Raw genomic sequence first — 25706 nt, 5'->3', positions numbered from 1 at the left:
CACCAACATAAATACACTCACATTTATATAAGCACATACACACATATACCTGTATACATATATTTTATTTTGGATATGGGTAGATAATTTTATATTTTATAGTAAAATTTATTCTGTATTTTATATAATTATAATATATAGGTCTTATTTCAATCCCGTTGAGAATGATGACATTTTTGCTTAAACAGGCAATAGCCTGGTTAGATTTAGGTTGCAAATTCCAACATGCCCTATGTGGGCTATGGTTCATAGTCTGTTCAGTTTTCAAAGTCTTTGGCCAGCAAGGGTGGTGGTTTATCTGCTGACTCAGCTTCAGCCTTTTTTAATGCCTATGAAGAACAAATCTATGCATATGTGGCTCTAGTGTGAGCTTAGGAATTCTTAAATTCATGGGGTCACTTTCGTGAGTGCTTTCATTTATCTCTCTGGTATTTTCCAGTTCCCTGTGGTTCTTCTTCCCATGTCTTTAGCCAGAAAGCTTGGACATTAGTTACCTCACTCTGCTTTGTACTTCTGAGGCTGTGCCCACCTACTGGGCCAAGCAACATGAAAAACAAAGGAGAAAAATGGTAAACTCATGCCAGTTTGGTATAATTTTGAATTCTGATCTTCTTCCCCAATCTATCTCCCATTGTTTACTTTTCAGAATGGTCAATAGTTGCGATGCTTTCTGTTCAGACTCTATAGCTGCATTTAGAAAGAGAGTCAGGGAAGAGTCCAGGTAGTTCTTTCCTGGAACTAGGATTCAGAGCAGTATTCTTAATAACTAAAAACTTAAAAAGAAAACAAACTGCTTATAAACGGTGGAATCAATTGTATATATTCGTACCATGAAAAAGTAGCATGTTTACATCATGAATTATCATTTGTCAATGTAAAAGAACCAACAGCTGCTATACACATCAGTGTTGATTGATAGATTACATAGACATAGCATTAGCGAGGCAAAGCCTGTGGCAAAAATAATGCACACTATGTAGTTCCACTTATATAAAGTTCAAGAACAGGCAAAACTAACCTTCTCAGAAAATTAGACTAATTGTTACCTTTGGGGAAGATCAATGATTGGGAGCAGAACTGAAGGAGGTCTTTTTGAGTGCTAGTAGTATTCTATATTAGGAACTTTGAAGTGGTTACGCGAGTGCTGCCACTTAATACAAATTCATTGTCCAGTACACTTAAGAACTGTATAATTTTATTGTATGCATATGATCATTTAATCTAAAAGTCTACAAGTATATTTTAAGAATAGAATGCCACAAACATTGGTCATATCATATTGGTATTTTGATTTTTATGTGTACAAACTTCCAGGATTACTGTAATTGCTATTCAGTTAATCTGTATCATTGTTATAAGTTCAATTTTGCAAATTTCTATGTCTACCAGCCCATCGCTCAAACTCTCTTTACTTCCTATCTTTTCCATTCTCTCCCTTTCTCTCTCTTATATACATATACGTAGAGTTCTTATGCAATTAAATCCTGAATCATTTTAGTTTAAAGACAGATCTAAAAATAGCTAAATATTTATCACTATGTGAAAGTATGTGGAAAAAAACATGAACAAATGACTTTGGATTTTTAGTAAACCCTCTAAATATGAAGAACACTAATCTTCTAAGATATGAAAAAAAATCCAATTCTAAAGTAGGAAAATCTATTTTTCCTTAGAATTGCAGCCTTTGGTCCTGAGAATAAATTCATGGCCATTAGAAAGCCATCACATATGCAGAAGTGATAAGCACTGAATTTAGTCAGTGTGGCTAACAATACAACCTGTCCTATAGTAGACTGTCAATTTTTGTTTATGGAATAAAAAATAAATAGTTCATATGGTGACTTGAATTTCCTACTAAATAGAGTTTAGACAATTACAGTGGCAACTTTTGGGTCATTAGCTCTCTGGGGGTTGTCAACACAGGTAAGTAGTATAGATTTGGTAAACTCTTCTGTCATTTTATTAAATACAGATTTTATCTATTAAATACAGATTTTATCATTTGTACATGATTTATTTATGGATAAATTTACCTGTATTTCTTATTGTAAATAAATTTACAATAAGAAAAGCCTAACAACATTAATTATACATCAAATAACAGGCATAAATTCACCAATTTGCGTTCAATGTCTGTACTTTGTGCATTTCATGAGTAATAATATATTGTATCCTACATACACAAATAAATGACAAAAATGATAGTTTCATTGTAAATTCAAAAGCATGGCTGCCTTGTTTTTTACAAAACTAAAACTTCTATTAAAACAATAGAGAATCTGTTTATTGTTTTTAAATTATTTATGCAAAAATAATTGTTCCAATAAGGGAAATGTCTTGAAAACCTGTTTTTAAAAGCATAAATCATTGCCACATTCTGTAAATTTGCTTTAGATTATTTTCTCTTCTGGAAAACTGTAATTAAAAAATAATTTCTCACAATAATTATGCATGAAAAGAATATTAAATCAAGAATACTTTTAAAAGAGATTTGTTCAAATTAGAATCAGAGTACTTTTCAAGTGGTAACCTAATATTTGTTTTTCACTTCTTAAAGTTTATATTCATAATTGATTTGGTAGAAATATAAAGTAACACAGTCACACTAGACTTTTGGAAATTTCCTCTGTGTTTATAGCTTTTATCTACATTTCTCTTGGAGAAAATTTCAGTTTGCAATTTAAAAATCATGTATCATACAGTTTGAACAATCTACTGCAATTGTAACGTTTATGACTGGAAATGTAATAGAATAAATTGACTGTATTAAAAAATTAAGTGCTGGTCTATTGAGATTATTTAAAAGATATCTAAAAATAACTGTATTTTATTTAATTGAAATATTTTCTGAATTATATTAAGTGTAATTATTTCTTCAGTCCATTCTCCTTTATTATACATTATTATTAAACAAATGAACAAATACTGTTTCTCAAATTATCTGGTAATAATCTTATTTTTATATTTCTTTATATCTTATAGAAACCATAAATTAAATAACATACTAGTAATCAAAAGAATATTATCACAAATTATACCATTTTGGTTATATTGATTAAAGTTAAAATGATTTAAATTAGATAGTTGGCACTAGGTAATAAATCTGGATTCAGTTTATTTATTGTGTTCAAAGATGTATCTTAAAAGAGCTTCTTATTATATATACATATGTGTGTATATATATAGCTACACATTTTATATATATATATATAAAACTTCGAAATAAAATATATGCTGACTGAAAAAAATTGAAACAGAGGGAAAATGAGGATAGGAAAATGAGCTGATGTCAGAAGTGAGATAAGTACACTGAGAACATGACAGGTGTTCCTGTGCATCTGATGGAGATGGGTCACAAATTTAGGCCAAAGCTTTCCAGTAGGATTGATCTAGAAGGATCAGTGATTCATTTAATGGGTCATAGTATCCTTGAAATAAAAACAAAGTAGTCATTCAGGAGAAGACCTATTCCTGGCAGTATAACTGGAAAAACATGTCCCATATGTCTTAATAGAAAGAATATTGGAAATCTCATCTGCACCTATATCCTTATAGTACTGTCAGAAGAGCTCTGACATTTCTGGTAATAATGTCCTCATATTAGGCTGTGCTATCACACAGAACACAATTCAGCAAAAGCCAAAGCAATCTAATATGGATGGATACAGCTATCAGATAACATTGCTTCACGCAGCAAAACACTGTGGTGTGCATATTTTCACTTTGTCTTAGAGGTTGTCCTGTCTGCATGCATGTGTGCTCACGTGTTGATATGGACGCCTCGATAAAAGGAGATACAATATCACTTTCAACAAAAATTTAGTCATTTATTATATTCAGCTTTATCTTCGTATATTTTCCATAATATGTACATTTTAAAAGGGTTTTTTAAAAGAGAGTTTTAAAAGTTTTACATCTAAGCAAAGGGCTAAACAGTATGTTTTCAAAACTTCTCAACCACTGATTCTTAACTGAGTGAAAATAAGTGACGGTTATTTCTGGGTTATCCTTCCTGACTTTTTCTAATATTACTATTTTATTTTTTCTTATCCAGTACAAAACCAACGAATTTAAGAGCTAGTGGAACTAAAACGGGATGATCCTCATCTTTTGAAAGATAAGGGCTAAGATAAGAAAAGTATACAGACTTAAACAGGCAACCTGGATTTGGCTAAGGGTCTTAAAAATTAGTTTGGCTTTTATTTCAGGACTAAACAACAAGAGTTTATTTTTTTTTAAGTTTAGAATTGATGCCAGGAAAATGTTCCCAAGTTTGAAAGGAGTTTTAGCATAATCTCTTATGAAACTTTATAAAATGTAAGTGCCTGACATTCATTTGAAATATCCTGGGTTAGAAACTTCAGAGGGTCGTGGGAGAACAAATATAACCTCAGAAAGCCCCAGAGGGGAGCCTGTCATGTATTCCATATTGAGACTCATGCATTTGTTTTGAATAAGCTAAATAGGAAAAAATATGAGAAAACAAAAATAATTCCTTTCTTTATTTTGAAAGTTCAGTCTGCTCTGTAACTTGTCACCCATCGAGTGCCAAAAAAGAAGCTGGAAAAGATACACATACCACAGGCATTGTGGGGTGAAGAAACATTACGCCTACAAGCTTCTTCCGTTTTGCTATCCCATGTTCTTTTCTGTCTTTAAATGTCAACAACTCCAGTAAGCAGGGAATGCCAAGAGCACAGTCTCCAGGCCGCATGTGTTCTCCTAGCTGTGTGTTGCCCTCTTCAATATTGCTGTGCTCCTGACTTCTGTCATGTGAAATGGGAGACATTGGAACAGTCATCATAAACAGACTTTTTCAGAGAGGATTTAATCATCCCTTTTTTTGTATGCAACACATATGTTTTAATGGAGATTTTTCAGAAAATTTCAGCAAGCAACATATTCACTGGCAGATGAACCTCAGGACTAGGGAAGGCCCAAATAAGAAGAAACTTCTTAATTTTCCATCTGCCTTCCCATTTACTACATATCTCTTAAATAACTATGGTAAAATTTTTGATATTTATCTTTAAAAACGAAATCAAATTGTTCTGCTCTATTACAAATCTGATTTAGTTCAAGAGTAATCACAGAATGGCTTTTCACCAGCTACAAAGTGTCCCAACTATCTTTTCACACTTTTAAAATGACTATTCTTCCAATAAGTTTTATTCTATGCCTAGAGTAAAATTCATTTTATTTTGGTAGACCATTATATTAAACTTGACTTACAATGTTTTAAATGCTTTTTTTCGTATTCACTCTGCTCCTTTTTCAACTGAGTGAGTCATGCCTAATTTAAAGTGTGGTCTTTAATCTCTCTATAGCTAAAACATTTTTTTCACATTCTGTCAACAATTACTCTTATATCTATGTTATTTCTGTTGCTTTCCTCGAGCCTCATTTATTTACCAAATCAAGGGCACCAAATACTTTTCCTTGAAATAATTTATTCTACAAAGTATCAGTTGAGAGAAAATGGTTTTGCCACTTCTTGCCCCTGGCAAAATATCAGAACATACAAGTTTAAAAGACAGGGTAGTTAAACTAATTGTCTTACATAAAATTATTCCTGTGGTGAAAGACATGTGGGTGCAGAGCAGACTCTATTTCAATGTTTCAGATACTGGTGGGTTAATAGGCAGTCTTGGATCATTTTGTGGGAAAAACAATGTCAACCATTTTCTTCAAAATGTACTTTGAATTAGGCACATCTTTCAGATAGAAATACATAATGAGTGGTAGGACCAAAGAGAATATTGAAACTAATGTAGGTAACAGGCTTCATTTGATCTTTTTCGGCAAAATATATTCAGAATTTCTGCTTCTGTATAGAGTAGGTTAGTTAGTGATAGACCATTGCTTTTGCTGAGCACAATTAGAAGAGCTGGGGGAAAAAAATTATGCCTTTAATGAAGTTATAGAGATATGGTAATCTAGAGAAGTTGAACTATCAATGTGGAACTGACTGCTGCTTCGGGGGCTGTTGCTGATACTGCTCAAGGAATTTGCCTCAGCAGAGGTACATTGCTAGAGAACAGAGAAACCAGCTGAGCTTTGGGTAGTCTTTTCTGTCTACAATGACAAAATTAGAGACTCTAAGGGGACTCAAACACATGATCAATTGTTCCAACGAGATGTCTGTGCAGGGCAACAGGCTCAAAAGCTAAGCCAAAAGCTGTTGGAAAAACGCTGAGATTTCATCAGTCTTCCCTAAAGAAACAAAATTAGAGTTTAGGACTTGACAGTGGTGAAGCCCAGGTGATATTTTCAAATCTCATTGAAAACCCTGAAGAGTAACAGGGATGAATAAGTAGACTGAGGCTTGCCACTCTTGTGACATGGGATCAATTTTCTCCGATTGCTTAAAGTGATCAATCCCCCATTCTAATTGCCTAAAAAACATTAATAATCCTATCATGACAAAGTTATTATCTGAAGTCCATAAAATTTTTGTACAAAATATCCAGCGTTCAACTGAAAATTACCAAGTGTAAGAAGAGCAAGACTATGTGACAGAGAACCAGGAAAAACAATACAATTAGATATCTTGATGCACCAAAGATTCAGATATTAAAGTTAGTAGAAAAGAAATTTAAAATAACTTTGATTAATACATTCAAGAAATAGTAGAAAAGTTGGACTAAAAGGATAAAAAATACAGAATATCACCTGATAATTGGCATCTATATAATTGGAAATGAAGAACTCAATAGATAGATGAATCCCAAATTGAAAACAGCAGAAAATAGAATTAGTAAGCTGGAAGGAAGAGCAATTAAAATATGAGAACTGAAATAGAGATTAAAAGATTAAGAAATATCCAAAAATATGTAGGAGGAAAACACATACAGGGAAAATTTCTCATGTATGTTTAAATGGAGCCCCAAAAGGAGAGCAAAAAGAATGAGGCAGAAAATTATTTGATAAAATTCTGGCCAAAAATTTTCTAAAGCTAATGAAAGACAAATTCATATATTCAAAAAAGCTGTAACACCTAAACAGAATAAGTAGGAATAAAACCAGAATAATATGTAAACTCACCAAAGTAAAACCAATGAAAAGCAAAGATAAAAATAAAACCTTAAAATTACAGTAGGTTATTTTTGTGGATATTGAAAAATCAATTTGTCTCCAAAATTTAAATGTAAATCCAAAGGAGAGGGGAATTGATAAGACAGCTGTAAGAAAAAACAAAGTATGAAGATTTACTCCACTAAATATATCAAAAATGATATAAAAACCCCCAAATTAAATAACTGTGGCATCGAGGTGGGGATAGACAAATGCATCTATTTTGTAAAATATTTTGTACATTAACTTATACATACATGGTCAGTTAATTTATAACAATGGTGACAATGTAGTTTAGTGAGTAGATAATGGTCTTTTTTTACACATGGGACTGGGAAAACTAAATATAAATATGGATAATAAAACCTCCACCTTAAATTCACTCTATAGACAATCATCAATTCCAGATTGATTATAGGTTAATTGTAAAATGTAAATAATGACATTTTTAGAAGTAAACATGGAGAATTAAATATTATTTGAACAGGTGAGCAGGAGTGAGGTCCTATTGGTAAAGGTTCTCTTTGTGGCACCATACATAAAAATTTGACTTTGTTTAATCATCCAATCATTATCCAGGCAAAACTGAGCTATGTCTGAAACTCCCCATTTAATAAACGAGTCAAAATAATTCCATGTATATTAGTCTGTTTTTGCACTGCTGATAAAGACATACCCAAGACTGGGCAATATACAAAAGAAAGAGGTTTATTAGACTCACAGTTCCACGTGGCTGGGGAGGCCTCACAATCATGGCAGAAGGTGAAAGGCACATCTCACATGGCAGCAGACAAGAGAAGAGAGCTTTTGCAGGAAAACTCCCTTTTTTAAAACCATCAGAGTTTGTGAGACTTATTAACTATCACAAGAACAGCAAGGGAAAGACCTGCCTCCATGGTTATTGAACAATTACCTCCCACTGGATCCCTCCCACAACATGTGGGAATTGAGGATGAGATTTGGGTGGGGACACAGCCAAACCATATCACTATGTCTGTGGAAAAATTGCTGATCAGTATGAAGCAAGTGCATAACATATGCAGGTGGGTGTTTTATAGAGATATATAACCTACTAATTTAATTTTGACCCTGCTGGAATTAGTTAAAATAATGCTAGTTTGTGCAAAGTACTGAAACAGACGCTCCTGCTGGAAAAAAAAGCAAAGTGCAAAGTAGCCTGAGAACTGTCACAAAACAACACAGTGACAAATACGCAATTAAAATTGAATACTTGAATGATCACTAACATATTGCCAGAATAAAGTATGTTTCCTTTTATTTTTCGTGTGCTACATGGTTTAACACAGATGTGGCTGGCTTAATATGTGGCATCTCTTCTTGCCTCCACCAAACTGAAAATTTGAGTTGGCACATTTTTCTACTCAGAATTTAAAAATAAATCTATTTAAATCAAAATCATTAGTGAGCAATTGAAGACTTTGAAGGAAGACAGAAGGTTTACTGCAAAACTGACACTGCAAACTGCTTAAAAGAATTTAATTAGAAATGTCTATTTTCTTCTACATATCTCTAGACACACTTCCAACCTAGGATTTTCTCCTTGCTTCATTTTGCTTTTTCCACTGCCTTTCAAATGTCTGCTCTCCTGATACATCACACTCCTCATTATGCCTGGACCCCTGGAAGGAATAATCCAGGTTTCTTAGGAGGGTGGCAGTTCTAGCCAGTTAGTCCTATTCAGCATTTCCTATCCCCACTAATCCTGGTGAGTAACATCTATCACTGCTATATTTCCTATAGAAAAAACATGTTTTCCTCTCCTTTCCTCCCCACCAGAAAAAAAAATCTTAAGGGGAAGACAACATCCAAGATTTACCTGAGATAGCCAGGGCTCCACTGACTCCTGGCTTAAGCTCCTTTCCCAGCTAAGGAATTGAGGAGACTATTTTCTACATCCGTTTTTGGAGTATTGCTTCCTATCCCAGTCTGATGGCTTAGCTACAAAGAAAGTATCTTCCCTCAACTCCAAACTTGCCCCTCTCAGTTGATTCAGGCAAAGTTCCACTTGTACCAGCAGAGTCAGTAGTTAGAACTTAAATTCAGAGAACATGCAATTTTTGTTGATACAAACTAGCAAATGCTCATCTTATAACGTCCCTCTTCTTGAGGTCACACACCAAATACCATCATGATTTGTGTCATTTGGTAACCATGGCAAGGAAACACTCATTGCACTTCCATCAAGATGATTTAATCCAAAAGACAACTGAAAGCTGCACCCTAATTCATAAATATCAGATGAGCTCTCTAATTTTAACCCTGAAGTTGCCTCCTTTCAGGGAACTACTGTTCTCACTACACTTTAGTCAAAAATGAAGACTCAGCATGTGTTCAAACTCAACCATAAGGAAACACTGAAAACATCAGAATGAGTCAGATGGATTTCACTAAGGATTTTGTTAGGAGACAGAGACATTTAGCACCACACTATAAACAATTTAATCTTTTAAAAACTCCTTTAGGTATTTCTGTTCCTCCCAGATCCTATTTGGGTACACTGCCAATCCATTTCCTTCTCCTTTTGGCTTCTTTAACATCCTTATATCACACATCACAGTCTGCCACCTTTTACAGACACCCGCCCATATACGTGGCCTGTGAGAGCTGAGGCCATTTGGGTTTTGCATTCTTTTCATGAGGAGCAATACCATCAGGCCATCTGGGCTTCTCCAGACTCCTATGGAAGCTATTAACTTGAATGCTGTTCATATTCATCATATTAAAAACTTGTTCAAAGTTTTAGTCACTTTTTTGTATAGATTATTAAATATTCTAGCATGAACTAATGCATAGTGGTTCTTTATGCATTCTATGGGCGTATTCTAATATGAATTTTATAGAGATTGGCATGAGGTGTATTTGTTCAAACTACAATATTTTATTCATATAAAATGGACCTACTAAAACTAAAAAAATAAAAGTGGCCCCTGGCCTTTGAAATATCTGTTTAAATGTTTATGTTCCTCTTTAAAAATGTAAAATTCTTTGAGGTAAGGCTTATTACAAGAGTAATTTTGTTGACACAGACTGAAAGTTTTTGAAGGATGTTATAAATATCTCTTTTACCAAAAATAGTACCTTAGAGTAAAATTAAAGCACATAAGTAGGTGGATGGTTAACGAACCATTTACAAACGTCTTATTTACATAAACATTTACAAATGTCTTATGTCATTATTTTCTAGAGCAGATAACATTACAGTTGTCTTAATAGGAAGGCTACTAGCCATTAAAAAACAATAAATGTTTGCGTTTAATTACTACGAAGAGTGATATTTATTATAACTTGAACATTTTACTTACATCTGTCAGATGGCCAAAAGTTGGTTTAGCTGTTTGGAGCATAAGTTGCTTGGTCACTGGGTCTAATTCTAGATGAAAACAAAAGAAAACACTTAGAATATCATAAAAAAAAATTTCATAAATAAAAACATAGAGCAGTTGCTAATCCTATTTTTATCAATAGTTCAAAATAGTAGACAAAATTAAATTTTCCCTAATAATTAAATTGATTCATTAGTACTTCTAAGTTCAGACAACCAGATCATCCCATAAAATTTTAGCATCAGTAATTTAGCCTAATTTACACAATGTCCAACTTTATAGTCAGAATGTGGAAATTGTTTAGTACTTAACATGTGGCAGACATTAGTGGTTGTCTACCTCAAAGCCATTCATTTATCCGCTGGCAGATTCACTTTCCATGACAGAGGCTGAAACACTAGATATTTGGGTTTTTTGGTTTTGTTTTTTTGACTTTTTTTTCTTTTTTTTCTTTTTTTTTTTTTTGTGGGGGGAGGATCTTATGCTCCTAAGATATAGGCATGTTACCCAAACCAAGAGCAGGTAGATAATTTCTTATTTAAGTATGGGCATGTTTGAGAATAAAAAGGAAGCATTCATAATTCTGCTTAGACAAGAGAGTATATCAGGCTACCCTACCCAAACCAAACCAAAAGGATTTAGGAGGAAGTATGCTGGGGGGACTTTGGTGAAGGTCTGTGATCCAGGAGACAAAAACAACCTAGGATGGCAAACGGCCCTTTATGTTTTGGACGAGGTTTTGTTGAATTATAAAGCATGCAGCAGCATCTTGAATGCATGAAAAAACAAGAGCAAGGACTACAGCCAATACACTAAAGACAGACGAGTGAAAACACAGAAAGAGCCAAAATTTTTGCTGACATAATGAAGAGTTTGTTTATTCTTACTTGAAATCAAAAATAACCTCATTCTTTAACTATTTCACTTTTTACTTGTGATGAAAGCATTTTAAATAATTTATATAAACATAAATATTAACAAGTAATTCAATTTAGGACCATAGTATTTTGTGCACAACTCATTCAGATAGTTGGGCAAACTGTTTTGATCATTTTTATTCCCTAGGCTTATGTAATCTCCATATTAAATTTTTTCTTCAATATTCAAGACATAGATGAAAGCGCTAATACTTTTAAGGTAAATATGTCAGTTTTAAGCCAGACTACATATCGGTAAACCTATTAGCCAATCTTATACAGCCTACTGAAAAATCAATATTCATAAAAAGCCATGGTGTAACTTAATATTTTGAAAACTAATACATGCTGCTCTAAATGACAGAATTTTAAAAGCAGTGGAACAATTTTATACCCCAAACTCATTTGATTGTAATGAGTAGAACACATTCAAGCCAACTAACATACAAAAGATGTATGTTCCAAAGGACATACAAGATAATGTAGCAGACTCTTAGGGTATGGCCTAATGGGAATTGAGTCTGAAACCACATATATCAGGAATGAAGGATGCTAGCTCTTTACAGGGGGAACTGCGAGGTCCTTGTCATGCTGCTGACTTTGTTTTCCCTTCCATTATCTGTTCAATGCTTCCATAATCTCATCTTGTATAACACCTAATAAACATGGGAGCCCCAAGCCCAAGTTTACATGATTTTATTCAAGAAGCTAACAGTTGGCTCCATTATTTGACAAAGTTTATATTATTTATTGAGAAAGGATGATTGGTTTATCCACACCTATAAATTTGTTTATATTAGATTCAGGGTATATCCCTGGTCAAATTAAATCAATTCAGGGTATATCCCTGGTCAAATTAAATCAATTAAGGAACTGTACCTTTTGGGTCTGTCAATGGGATACACAAATGAAATTTTTTGGTACAAGAAGTGAGCCAAGGAAACTCAAATTTGATTATGCATACTAAGTGCTAGGTGCCACCTCACAGAATCTGCAATTGCCGTTATTTCATGCAGTCCTCACAGAAATTGCTACCAGATAGATAGCCTCGCCACAATCTTACAAATGAGAAATTGATGTCTCAGGAAAATTAAGCAATTGGCATTGCTAGGATTTTAGCTAAGTTCTGTGTAGCTTGATAAAAAAGTAAAAGTAGATAATTACCTCATTATCAGTTTCTGGTATTGTTTTTAATTGACGTAAAGCACAACACAGAATTGTGCAGAATTTCTCTCAATTTCATGGCTGTGAAATTGTAGGAACATCATTTTGTCATAATAAATGTTAGCATTATTATTCAAGTTTTTATACCAACCTTACATTACTCCAATCATGATGTTGCATTTAATAATTTAGAAAATCAAGCAAACAGGGAAGAGCCAAGATGGTCGAATAGGAACAGCTCCGGTCTACAGCTCCCAGCCTCAGCGACTCAGAAGACGGGCGATTTCTGCATTTCCATCTGAGGTACCGGGTTCATCTCACTAGGGAGTGCCAGACAGTGGGCGCAGGTCAGTGGGTGCATGCACCGTGCGCGAGCTGAACCAGGGCGAGGCATTGCCTCACTCGGGAAGCACAAGGGCTCAGGGAGTTCCCTTTCCTAATCAAAGAAAGGGGTGATGGAGGGCACCTGGAGAATCCGGTCACTCCCACCTGAATACTGCGCTTTTCCGACGGGCTTAAAAAACAGTGCACCACGAGATTATATCCTGCACCTGGCTCAGAGGGTCCTACCCCACGGAGTCTCCCTGATTGCTAGCACAGCAGTCTGAGATCAAACTGCAAGGCGGCAGCGAGGCTGGGGGAGGGGCGCCCACCATTGCCCACGCTTGATTAGGTAAACAAAGCAGCCGGGAAGCTCGAATTCAGTGGAGCCCACCACAGCTCAAGGAGGCCTGCCTGCCTCTGTAGGCTCCACCTCTGGGGGCAGGGCACAGACAAACAAAAAGACAGCTGTAACCTCTGCAGACTTAAATGTCCCTGTCTGACAGCTTTGAAGAGAGCAGTGGCTCTCCCAGCACGCAGCTGGAGATCTGAGAACGGGCAGACTGCCTCCTCAAGTGGGTCCCTGACCCCTGACCCCCGATCAGCCTAACTGGGAGGCACCCTCCAGCAGGGGCACACTGACACCTCACACGGCAGGGTACTTCAACAGACTTGCAGCTGAGGGTCCTGTCTGTTAGAAGGAAAACTAACAAACAGAAAGGATATCCACACCAAAAACCCATCTGTACATCACCATCATCAAAGAACAAAAGTAGATAAAACCACAAAGATGGGGAAAAAAACAGAACAGAAAAACTGGAAACTCCAAAAATCATAGCGCCTCTCCTCCTCCAAAGGAAGGCAGTTCCTCACCAGCAACAGAACAAAGCTGGACGGAGAATTACTGATGAGCTGAGAGAAGAAGGCTTCAGACAATCAAATTACTCTGAGCTACGGGAGGACATTCAAACCAAAGGCAAAGAAGTTGAAAACTTTGAAAAAAATTTAGAAGATTGTATAACTAGAATAACCAATACAGAGAAGTGCTTAAAGGAGCTGATGGAGCTGAAAACCAAGGCTTGAGAACTATGTGAAGAATGCAGAAGCCTCAGGAGCCCATGCGATCAACTGGAAGAAAGGGTATCAACAATGGAAGATGAAATGAATGAAATGAAGCAAGAAGGAAAGTTTAGAGAAAAAAGAATCAAAAGAAACGAGCAAAGCCTCCAAGAAATATGGGACTATGTGAAAAGACCAAATCTACGTCTGATTGGTGTACCTGAAAGTGATGGGGAGAATGGAACCAAGTTGGAAAACACTCTGCAGGATATTATCCAGGAGAATTTCCCCAATCTAGCAAGGCAGGCCAACGTTCAGATTCAGGAAATACAGAGAACGCCACAAAGATACTCCTCGAGAAGAGCAACTCCAAGACACATAATTGTCAGATTCACCAAAGTTGAAATGAAGGAAAAAATATTAAGGGCAGCCAGAGAGAAATGTCGGGTTACCCTCAAAGGGAAGCCCATCAGACTAACAGCGGATCTCTTGGCAGAAACCCTACAAGCCAGAAGAGAGTGGGAGCCAATATTCAACATTCTTAAAGAAAAGAATTTTCAACCCAGAATTTCATATCCAGCCAAACTCAGCTTCATAAGTGAAGGAGACATAAAATACTTTACAGACAAGCAAATACTGAGAGATTTTGTCACCATCAGGCCTGCCCTAAAAGAGCTCCTGAAGGAAGCACTAAACATGGAAAGGAACAACCGGTACCAGCCGCTGCAAAATCATACCAAAATGTAAAGACCATCGAGACTAGGAAGAAACTGCATCAACTAAAGAGCAAAATAACCAGCTAACATCATAATGACAGGATCAAATTCACACATAACACTATTAACTTTAAATGTAAATAGACTAAATGCTCCAATTAAAAGACACAGACTGGCAAATTGGATAAAGAGTCAAGACCCATCAGTGTGCTGTATTCAGGAAACCCATCTCACGTGCAGAGACACACACATGCTCAAAATAAAAGGATGGAGGAAGATCTACCAAGCCAATGGAAAACAAAAAACGGCAGGGGTTGCAATCCTAGTCTCTGATAAAACAGACTTTAAACCAAAAAAGATCAAAAGAGACAAAGAAGGCCATTACATAATGGTAAAGGGATCAATTCAACAAGAAGAGCTAACTATCCTAATTATATATGCACCCAATACAGGAGCATCCGGATTCATAAAGCAAATCCTGAGTGACCTACAAAGAGACTTAGACTCCCACACATTAATAATGGGAGACTTTAACACCCCACTGTCAACATTAGACAGATCAACGAGACAGAAAGTCAACAAGGATATCAAGGAATTGAACTAAGCTCTGCACCAAGTGGACCTAATAGACATCTACAGAACTCTCCACCCCAAATCAACAGAATATACATTTTTTTTCAGCACCACACCACACCTATTCCAAAACTGACCACATACTTGGAAGTAAAGCTCTCCTCAGCAAATGTAAAAGAACAGAGATTATAACAAACTATCTCTCAGACCACAGTGCAATCAAACTAGAACTCAGGATTAAGAATCTCACTCAAAACCGCTCAACTACATGGAAACTGAACAACCTGCTCCTGAATGACTACTGGGTACATAACGAAATGAAGGCAGAAATAAAGATGTTCTTTGAAACCAACGAGAACAAAGACACAACATACCAGAATGTCTGGGACGCATTCAAAGCCGTGTGTAGAGGGAAACTTATAGCACTAAATGCCCACAAGAGAAAGCAGGAAAGATCCAATATTGACACCCTAACATCACAATTAAAAGAACCAGAAAAGCATGAGCAAACACATTCTAAAGCTAGCAGAAGGCAAGAAATAACTAAAATCAGAGCAGAACTGAAGGAAATAGAGACACAAAAAACCCTTCAAAAAATTAATGAATCCAAGAGCTGCTTTTTTGAAAGGATCAACAAAATTGATAGACCGCTAGCAAGACTAATAAAGGAAAAAAGAGAGAAGAATCAAATAGATGCAATAAAAAATGATAAAGGGGATATCACCACCGATCACAAAGAAATAACAACTACCATCAGAGAATACTACAAACACCTCTACACAAATAAACTAGAAAATCTAGAAGAAATGGATAAATTCCTTGACACATACACTCTCCCAAGACTAAACCAGGAAGAAGTTGAATCTCTGAATAGACCAATAACAGGCTCTGAAATTGTGGCAATAATCAATAGCTTACCAACCAAAAAGAGTCCAGGATCAGATGGATTCACAGCCGAATTCTACTAGAGGTACAAGGAAGAACTGGTACCATTCCTTCTGAAATTATTCCAATCAATAGAAAAAGAGGGAATCCTCCCTAACTCATTTTATGAGGCCAGCATCATTCTGATACCAAAGCCGGGCAGAGACACAACTAAAAAAGAGAATTTTAGACCTATATCCTTGATGAACATTGATGCAAAAATCCTCAATAAAATACTGGCAAACCGAATCCAGCAGCACATCAAAAAGCTTATCCACCATGATCAAGTGGGCTTCATCCCTGGGATGCAAGGCTGGTTCAACTTACGCAAATCAATAAATGTAATCCAGCATATAAACAGAGCTAAAGACAAAAACCACATGATTATCTCAATAGATGCAGAAAAGGCCTTTGACAAAATTCAACAACCCTTCATGCTAAAAACTCTCAATAAATTAAGTATTGATGGGACATATTTCAAAATAATAAGGGCTATCTATGACAAACCCACAGCCAATATCATCCCGAATGGGCAAAAACTGGAAGCATTCCCTTTGAAAACTGGCACAAGACAGGGATGCCCTCTCTCACCACTCCTATTCAACATAGTGTTGGAAGTTCTGGCCAGGGCAATCAGGCAGGAGAAGGAAATAAAGGGTATTCAATTAGGAAAAGAGGAAGTCAAATTGTCCCTGTTTGCAGATGACATGATTGTATATCTAGAAAACCCCATTGTCTCACCCCAAAATCTCCTTAAGCTGATAAGCAACTTCAGCAAAGTCTCAGGATACAAAATCAATGTGCAAAAATCACAAGCATTCCTATACACCAACAACAGACAAACAGAGAGCCAAATCATGAGTGAACTCCCATTCACAATTGCTTCAAAGAGAATAAAATACCTAGGAATCCAACTTACAAGGGATGTGAAGGACCTCTTCAAGGAGAACAACAAACCACTGCTCAAGGAAATAAAAGAGGATACAAACAAATGGAAGAACATTCCATGCTCATGGGTAGGAAGAATCAATATCGTGAAAATGGCCATACTGCCCAAGGTAATTTACAGATTCAATGCCATCCCCATCAAGCTACCAATGCCTTTCTTCACAGAATTGGAAAAAACTACTTTAAAGTTCATATGGAACCAAAAAAGAGCCCGCATCACCAAGTCAGTCCTAAGCCAAAAGAACAAAGCTGGAGGCATCACACTACCTGACTTCAAACTATACTACAAGGCTACAGTAACCAAAACAGCATGGTACTGGTACCAAAACAGAGATATAGATCAATGGAACAGAACAGAGCCCTCAGAAATAACGCCGCATATCTGCAACTATCTGATCTTTGACAAACCTGAGAAAAACAAGCAATGGGGAAAGGATTCCCTGTTTAATAAATGATGCAGGGAAAACTGGCTAGCAATATGTAGAAAGCTGAAACTGGATCCCTTCCTTACACCTTATACAAAAATCAATTCAAGATGGATTAAAGACTTAAATGTTAGACCTAAAACCATAAAAACCCTAGAAGAAAACCTCGGCATTACCATTCAGGACATAGGCATGGGTAAGGACTTCATGTCTAAAACACCAAAAGCAATGGCAACAAAAGACAAAATTGACAAATGGGATCTAATTCAACTAAAGAGCTTCTGCACAGCAAAAGAAACTACCATCAGAGTGAACAGGCAACCTACAAAATGGGAGAAAATGTTCGCAACCTACTCATCTGACAAAGGGCTAATATCCAGAATCTACAATGAACTCAAACAAATTTACAAGAAAAAAAACAAACAACCCCATCAAAAAGTGGGTGAAGGACATGAACAGACACTTATCAAAAGAAGACATTTATGCAGCCAAGAAACACATGAAAAAATGCTCACCATCACTGGCCATCAGAGAAATGCAAATCAAAACCACAATGAGATACCATCTCACACCAGTTAGAATGGCAATCATTAAAAAGTCAGGAAACAACAGGTGCTGGACAGGATGTGGAGAAATAGGAACACTTTTACACTGTTGGTGGGACTGTAAACTAGTTCAACCATTGTGGAAGTCAGTGTGGCGATTCCTCAGGGATCTAGAACTGGAAATACCATTTGACCCAGCCATCCCATTACTGGGTATATACCCAAAGGACTATAAGTCATGCTGCTATAGAGACACATGCACACGTATGTTTATTGCGGCATTATTCACAATAGCAAAGACTTGGAACCAACCCAAATGTCCAACCGTGATAGACTGGATTAAGAAAATGTGGCACATATACACCATGGAATACTATGCAGCCATAAAAAAATGATGAGTTCATGTCCTTTGTAGGGACATGGATGAAATTGGAAATAATCATTCTCAGTAAACTATCGCAGGAACAAAAAACCAAACACTGCATATTCTCACTCATAGGTGGGAATTGAAGAATGAGATCACATGGACACAGGAAGGGGAACATCACACTCTGGGGACTGTTGTAGGGTGGGGGGAGGGGGGAGGGATAGCATTAGGAGATATACCTAATGCTAGATGAGGGGTTAGTGGGTGCAGCACACCAGCATGGCACATGTATACGTATGTAACTAACCTGCACAATGTGCACATGTACCCTAAATCTTAAAGTATAATAATTAAAAAAAATAAATAAAAAATAAAAATAAAAATAAAAGAAAAGGAAAATGAGATACAAAGTGAATTATGTAACTTGCCTAATTTTAGAGGCAGAGATAAGGTAAAATTTGGTTCTCAGCTCCCAGTACACTGTTCGAATCAATACAACCCAAACTATATTGAAAAAATATATATCTACTATTGAGAACCAAATATTTAAAATTATGAAGCATTTTCAGGTGCTATCTGCACCGATTTTGTTATCCAGAATTTTGATTCTTGATTTTATCTTGCCCAACCTGTGTGTTGCCTAGGTCTCTATAACAGTCATCAGTTTAATTCAATATTTATTGAAAGCTTACTCCGTGATCAGTTAACATGTTATGAGGGAGATACAAAAGGATCATAAGACATGGCCTTATAATTCTATTGTATTGTTAAGATATATGACCATGAATTAATGAGGTTAATTTTCAAATAAATATACCAACGACCGTCAAAAAAAAAAAGAAGAAAATCAAGCAAACAATTTATATCAGGGAAAGTAACATGTAGGTAAAACAAAATTAGGAATCAGTTGTGCCTAAAGCATTATTATTACATTATATTTAAATAGCAAAAGCATAATAGCAGCATGAAAGAGAGTGGTCATTAAGTAGGTAGATTTTATTTGAAATGGGGTTGTCTCTCTCTACCTCAAGTAAGTGACAGGAATCCAAAGTGGGAAGATGTCATCTCCGAATATCAGCAAACTTTGACATGTAATGAAACTTTTCTCTTTTTTTCTCACAACATTTCAACAAACAAAGAGGCATGCTTTTGCAAACAGGGTGCAGAAATACCATGTGATTCCATTTCAGTAATTATGATAGCCATAAAAGAATGATTGTTTCCTTTTCTTTGTACCTTCTGAGAGACCTCAGGAGGACAGCTGAAAAAGTAATGTCAAATCGATCTACAGGATGTAATTTAAAAGGTCCTGCTGTTATCAGGTTTTCCTAAAGAAGAATGCCCTCAAGAGTTGACATATTTTCATTATAGTGCTTACACAAAGCTGTGAAACCTCAATGATAGTGATAGAAATAACACTGTATCTGGGTTCATTGAGCAAAAAAAATTAAAACTAAGAGTCTGAAAAGTGATGATCAAATGATGTCTATCTTTTATTCTGTAAATGTGGTAAGATATATTAACACTTTGTTATTGATAAATGAATCTTACATTTTGTAATAAATCAAACTTGGTCATGATGTATAGTGCTTTCTATATATTTCTGGATTCAATATACTTACATATTGCTATATTACATATAATAAATATATATATAATATATATTTTTATTAATGAGGTTGGCCTGTAATTTCTTATTTTGTAAAGTCCTTATCAGGTTTCAATATAAAGTTTACCATGGGCAAATTAAATAATTCTAGGACCATTTTCTCTCTTGTCCTTTAGAAGGGTTTGTGTGGGATTGACATGTTTTCCTTAAATTTTTCATAGAATTCACAGGAATTCATACTTTAAAGTGAATTGGCATTTGTGGGAATATTTTAAACGACATATTCAGTGTATTCAATAGACAAACTTTGTCACATACTCTATTTCACATTGTGAAGACTTCCTGGGATTACAGTATCAATTTCATTACTCTTTTCAGAGCTATCTTGTGATTTTGCTGATGATCTCCACTGTTGGGCTATACAACACATTCTGAATGACTATATCCTTTGAAATTTTTTGAAATGAGTTTTATGGCATAGGATCAATTTCTATAAATATGTAACAACATTTTGTCCAAATCTTATGCATTCTTATTGTTTTTTATTAAGATATACACACAATAAAATTCACCCCTTTAAACAGTACAGTTTAGTGGTTTTCAGTGTATTCAGACAACTGTGGAACCATACCTAATTCCAGACCATTTTCATACTGAAGATAAATACTGTACCTATTATCACTCACTTTCCATCCCTACTTCTTTTTAGATCCTAGCAAACACTAATCTTTCTGTGTCTACGATTTGCCTATTTTAGACATGTTACACAAATGCAGTCGTACAATATGTAGCTTTTTGTGAATGACTTTGTTATTTTAAGATTCATCTATTGTTTGTAGCATAAATCAGTACTTCATTAATTTTTATGAATGAATAATTATATATATACATATAATATGGACATGCCATATTTTCTTCATCAGTTGGTGAACATTTAGGTTGTTTACAGTTTGGCACTGTTATGAATAATGCTGCTATGAACATTCATGTAAAAGTTTTTGTGCAGACATATGTTTTCAATTCTCTTTAGTGTATACATAGAAGTGGAATTGCTGGGTCATATAAAAAGTCAATGGTTTGCTTTTTGAGGACTGCCAAAGTATTTTCCAAAACAGCTGCATCATTTTACATTTTCATCAGCTATGTATAAGGGTTTCAATTTCTTCACATATGCACAACTTTTATTCCTGTCTATATTTTATATTTTGATATCCTATTGGATGTAAAGTGGTATCACAATGTTTTATGACTTGTTTTTCTCCCACTTCAAAGAAATTTGTATTTAAGTCATTCGTCTATTTTTAAATAAGGTATTTTTGTGTTATTGTTGAAGTATAATAGTTTTGAATATATTCTAGAAACTAGATCCTAATCATATATGTGATTTGTGAATACTTTTTCCTATTTTGTAGGTCATCTTTTCACTTTCTTGATAGTGTCCTTTGAAATGTAAAAGTTTTTAACTTGTATAAAGTCCAGTTTATCTAGTTTTTCTTTGGTTGTTTGTGCTTTAAGTGTTATATCCTGGAAACCATTGCCTAGTGCAAGGTTATAAACATTTACATCTATGCTTCCTTCTAAGAATTTTTCGACTTGTTAAATTTAGGGTTTTGATGCATTTTATTTAATTTTTTACATGGTATAAGATTGGGGTCCAAATTCATATTTTGCATGCGAATATTCAGTTGTCTCAGCACCATTTGTTGAAATTGTCTTGGTGTTCTTGTTGAAAATCAACTGACCATAAATGTGTGGGTTTATTTCTGGACTCTTATATTATTCTATTAGTCCATATGTCTATCCTTATACCAGCACCACACAAGTATGACTAATGCAGACTCATACCCTGAAAGAGTGCGTGCTCTTTGTGTCATATTCTTTTTCAAGATGGTTGACTGTTCTGGGTCCTTAGTATTTTCATATTGATTTTAAGATCAGTTAATCAATTTCTGCAAAAACGGAGAGCAGGAATTTTAATAGGAATTATGGCAAATCTGTACATCAATTAAGAGAATTTTGCCATCTTAACAATAGTAAATCTTCCAATTCATAAACATACAATGTCTTTCTATTTATTTATGTTTTCTCTAATTTATTTCAATAATATTCTGTAGCTTTACATATCCAAGTTAACCATCTATTTTTAATATATTTCTAAGTATATTGTTACTATCATATATTGATACTAATATTGATACTAAGTATACAGTATGATTTAAATACAAATTACTAAGTATAATGATACTATCATAAATGAAATTAATTTTATTAATTTCATTTTTAGACTGTTCTTGGCTAGTGTATAGACATACAATTGATTTTTGTATATTGATCATGTATATTGCAATATTGCCAAACTAATTAATTGGCTTTGTGTGTATGTAAATTGTTTAGGATTTTTCTATATACACAATTATGTCATCAGCAAAGAGAGGTGAGAGGTAATGTTAATTCTATTCCAATCTGGATATCTTTTCTTCCATTTACTTGCCGAATTTCCCAGGAGGTGATTTTTACCAGGTTGAGGAAATTCCCTTTTATTTCCAGTTCTGTCAGTACTTTTTATCATCAAAGAGATCATGTGGGTAATATGGTTTTGCTGTGTTCCCACCCAAATCTCATCTTGAATTGTAGCTCCCATAATCCCTACATGTCATGAGAGGGACCCAGTAGAGGCTGGCTTTTCCCGTGCTGTTCTTGTGATAGTGAATAGGCCTCATGAGATCTGATGGTTTTATGAAGGGCAGTTCCCCTCCACATTCACTCTTGCCTGCATCTATGTAAGATGTGCCTTTGCTTTTCCTTCACCTTCCAACTTGATTATGAGGCCTCCCCAGCCATGTGGAACTGTGAGTCCATTAAACTCTTTTTCTTTATAAATTATGTCTTGGGTATGTCTTTCTTAAAGGCATGAGAACAGACTAATACAGTGGGTTTTGTTCTTTATCCCATCAGTATAGTGTATTACAATGATTCATATTACAATGAAATAATACTTGATATTACATTCATGGATTATATTGAACCTCAGATACAGACTGCATTTCTGGGATAAATTCTATTTGGACATGGTTTATAATCCTTTTTACATGGTGCAGAATTAAGTTTGCTGAGAATTTTTACATCCATATTTATAAAATGTTGATCTGTAGTTTTCTTATCTTGTGACATCTTCATCTGTTTTTGGTAATACTCATAGAATGCATTGGAAAATGTTACCTATTATCTGCCTCAATTTTTATCCACAGCCTTCAGGAGCGCCCAGTGTAAACAACTGCCTCTTACTGTTTTCAACAAACACCCCTGGGAAAAAGGCTTTGTACTGGGTGGACTGAGTCATATAACAACAACAAACTTCCAAGTTGAATCTTCCAGAGAATGACCACACATGTAAGAGAAGGATGCTTGTCTGGGAATGAGGCATTGAAGGGTCTCCAACCCTGTTCTGGTCTTTCCAGTGACTGTCACACTTCCAGTTTCCTCCATGATTGGAGCCGTTGTTTTTCAAGGCTTCCCCAGAGCTGGATAGGGAATGTGGCTATAGGACAAGCTAAAACGCCACAAAGTTCATTGGTCTCACTCACATTCATCCACTTTTCTTGAATAAATGCTCTCCAGATTCCTGCAAGCCTTGGTTAATTTGCAAATAACTGAAAACATTGATTCTTATCACACTTTCATAGAAAATAGAATGTTTGAAGGTTCTTATTTTGTCATTTTTGCTGATGGTAGCTTTCTACTTATTTTTATCTTCTTATTCTATTATATATTGCAAGAGGTTTATTACATTCCTGATTAGAATTGTGGATTTTTTGTGTGTTTTTGTCAAATTTTGCTTTATCTGGTTTGAAGATATATTGTTAAAAATATACAAATATGAAATTGTTATATAATTGTTATATAATTCTGAGAACATTGTTATATTGAGAAAGTGTTCCTAGTTATTTATAGTAAAGCTTTTTTCCCCCTTGAAATCTATTTTTGTGTGTGTGGAGGTAATTTTTTTTGTTAATGTCCATATGATTTTTTAAAAAACTTTTTTATTTCCAATATTTTTATGTCATTTGTTTCTTATAAGCAGTATATAGTTGAAATTTGTTTTGATTCTTATTTGGTTTTAATTTTTCCACTTTAGGTAATATACTTCTATTTTCCCTATTTGTCTTATCTTGCATCTTTTTATTATTCCCTTTTGATAATTTATATAGCTTTTTACAGCTTTTTAAGCAGGAGGTTTATCTAAATAACATAGTCCTTTATGAAAGGAAACAATTCTCATTTCTTGAAGTTTGGACAGGAATCTAGAATGCTCATTAATGCTGTCTTGAAAATAAGTAAATAGAAAGAGAAGAAGAAAGCTTAACCAGTGTGTAGTTAGAGTTCCAGGACAAGTTTCAGGAATTGCAACAACTAGTCATTCAACATGCCTTGTTCAACACCGAGAAGAGTAAACAATACTGTAGTGTCATGATGAGGCTCAAAGAATTGCAAGGATGCCTATCTATGTTCTGAGAGTGCTCCTTTGATAGGGACACTTGAAATTTCACCAGTAGATAAAATTTCAGGAGCGTAACACAGAGCAATCAATATATGACAATCTTCAGAAATAACCTATGACCCCAAAACATTCTGTGAGGCAGTGGTTCTAAAGTGCTCAGACCAGCAGCAGCAGTACCTTAGGACTCTGTTAATAATACAAATTCTTGGAACTCAACCTAGACTTACTGAATTAGACAGTCTGAGTATGAGTACCAGTAATTGATATGCTCTCAGAGTTCCTTTAGTACTCCTGGAGAGAACAACGACTACAGGGAAAACTAATGCCACATACATTAAAGCAGGTGCAGAATGCGGAAATCAATGTACATGTGGTAAAGCACCTTTGGGGATACACTCAGATCCTTGTGATACAGCAATGAGTTCCAGCTACTGCTCACATTTCTTGCCATCTGCAGAAATGGCACTGAGCAGTTCCCCCTTCATTTTGGCTATCTTGCTGCCAGAAGAAACATATCTGCAGCATCCAGCCACCCATTTCTCTCAGGGCTGAGGGGAATAACAGTTCCAGGTCAGACCTATAAGTCATTTAAGGAAATCCTGCCTGTGAAGCTCTGTGTTTATCATAAGATGGATTCTCCATTCAAACAACATACCTCAAGCAGCTTGCAAAATAGGATAAAAAATAATGTATACTAAATTGTAAAAAAATCGTTTTTAAATAACGGGTTTTTTACTTTAGTTTTCAAGTCACACCAGTAATTTTGAAACAAACTAAAAGTTATAAAGAAAAATACATAACAAGGATAACCAGTAATGTTTAATTAACAGTTGTGGTAATAGTACAAGAAGATATATTATTGTTATATGTTACATGATATAAGTTGTAGTATTAGCATATGCCAACCAACCCCTACTTTCTTAACCTTCCACCCACATACATCCAGTACATATTAATTTCTTTTTTTATTTACTATTACACTTTAAGTTTTAGGGTACATGTGCGCAATGTGCAGGTTTGTTACATATGTATACATGTGCCATGTTGGTGTGCTGCACCCATTAACTTGTCATTTAGCATTAGGTATATCTCCTAATGCTATCCCTCCCCACTCTCCCCACCCCACAACAGTCCCCGGAGTGTGATGTTCCCCTTCCTGTGTCCATGGGTTCTCATTGTTCAATTCCCACCTATGAGTGAGAACACGTGGTGTTTGGTTTTT

At 35.2% G+C, this 25706-nt stretch overlaps 1 protein-coding gene across 5 annotated transcripts in view; it reads right to left on the bottom strand.

The window, feature by feature from the left end:
• CNBD1 (cyclic nucleotide binding domain containing 1) overlaps window positions 1-25706 on the bottom strand; it is a 623001-nt gene that overhangs the window by 55157 nt on the left and 542138 nt on the right. For 3 of the 5 annotated variants that reach the window (XM_055349242.2, XM_055349243.2, XM_055349245.2), the window contains one exon: window positions 10398-10465. In XM_055349242.2, the coding sequence (XP_055205217.2) occupies window positions 10398-10465 (68 nt within the window). Of the gene's footprint in view, window positions 1-3809; window positions 4767-10397; window positions 10466-12650; window positions 12820-25706 lie in introns of those variants that run through there. The other 2 variants (XR_008668004.2, XM_055349244.2) reach the window with 2 other exon arrangements.

This window comes from Gorilla gorilla, chromosome 7 (assembly GCF_029281585.2).
Source record: "Gorilla gorilla gorilla isolate KB3781 chromosome 7, NHGRI_mGorGor1-v2.1_pri, whole genome shotgun sequence".
NCBI lineage: Eukaryota > Metazoa > Chordata > Mammalia > Primates > Hominidae > Gorilla > Gorilla gorilla.
This window is presented reverse-complemented; position numbering and strand designations above follow the sequence as displayed.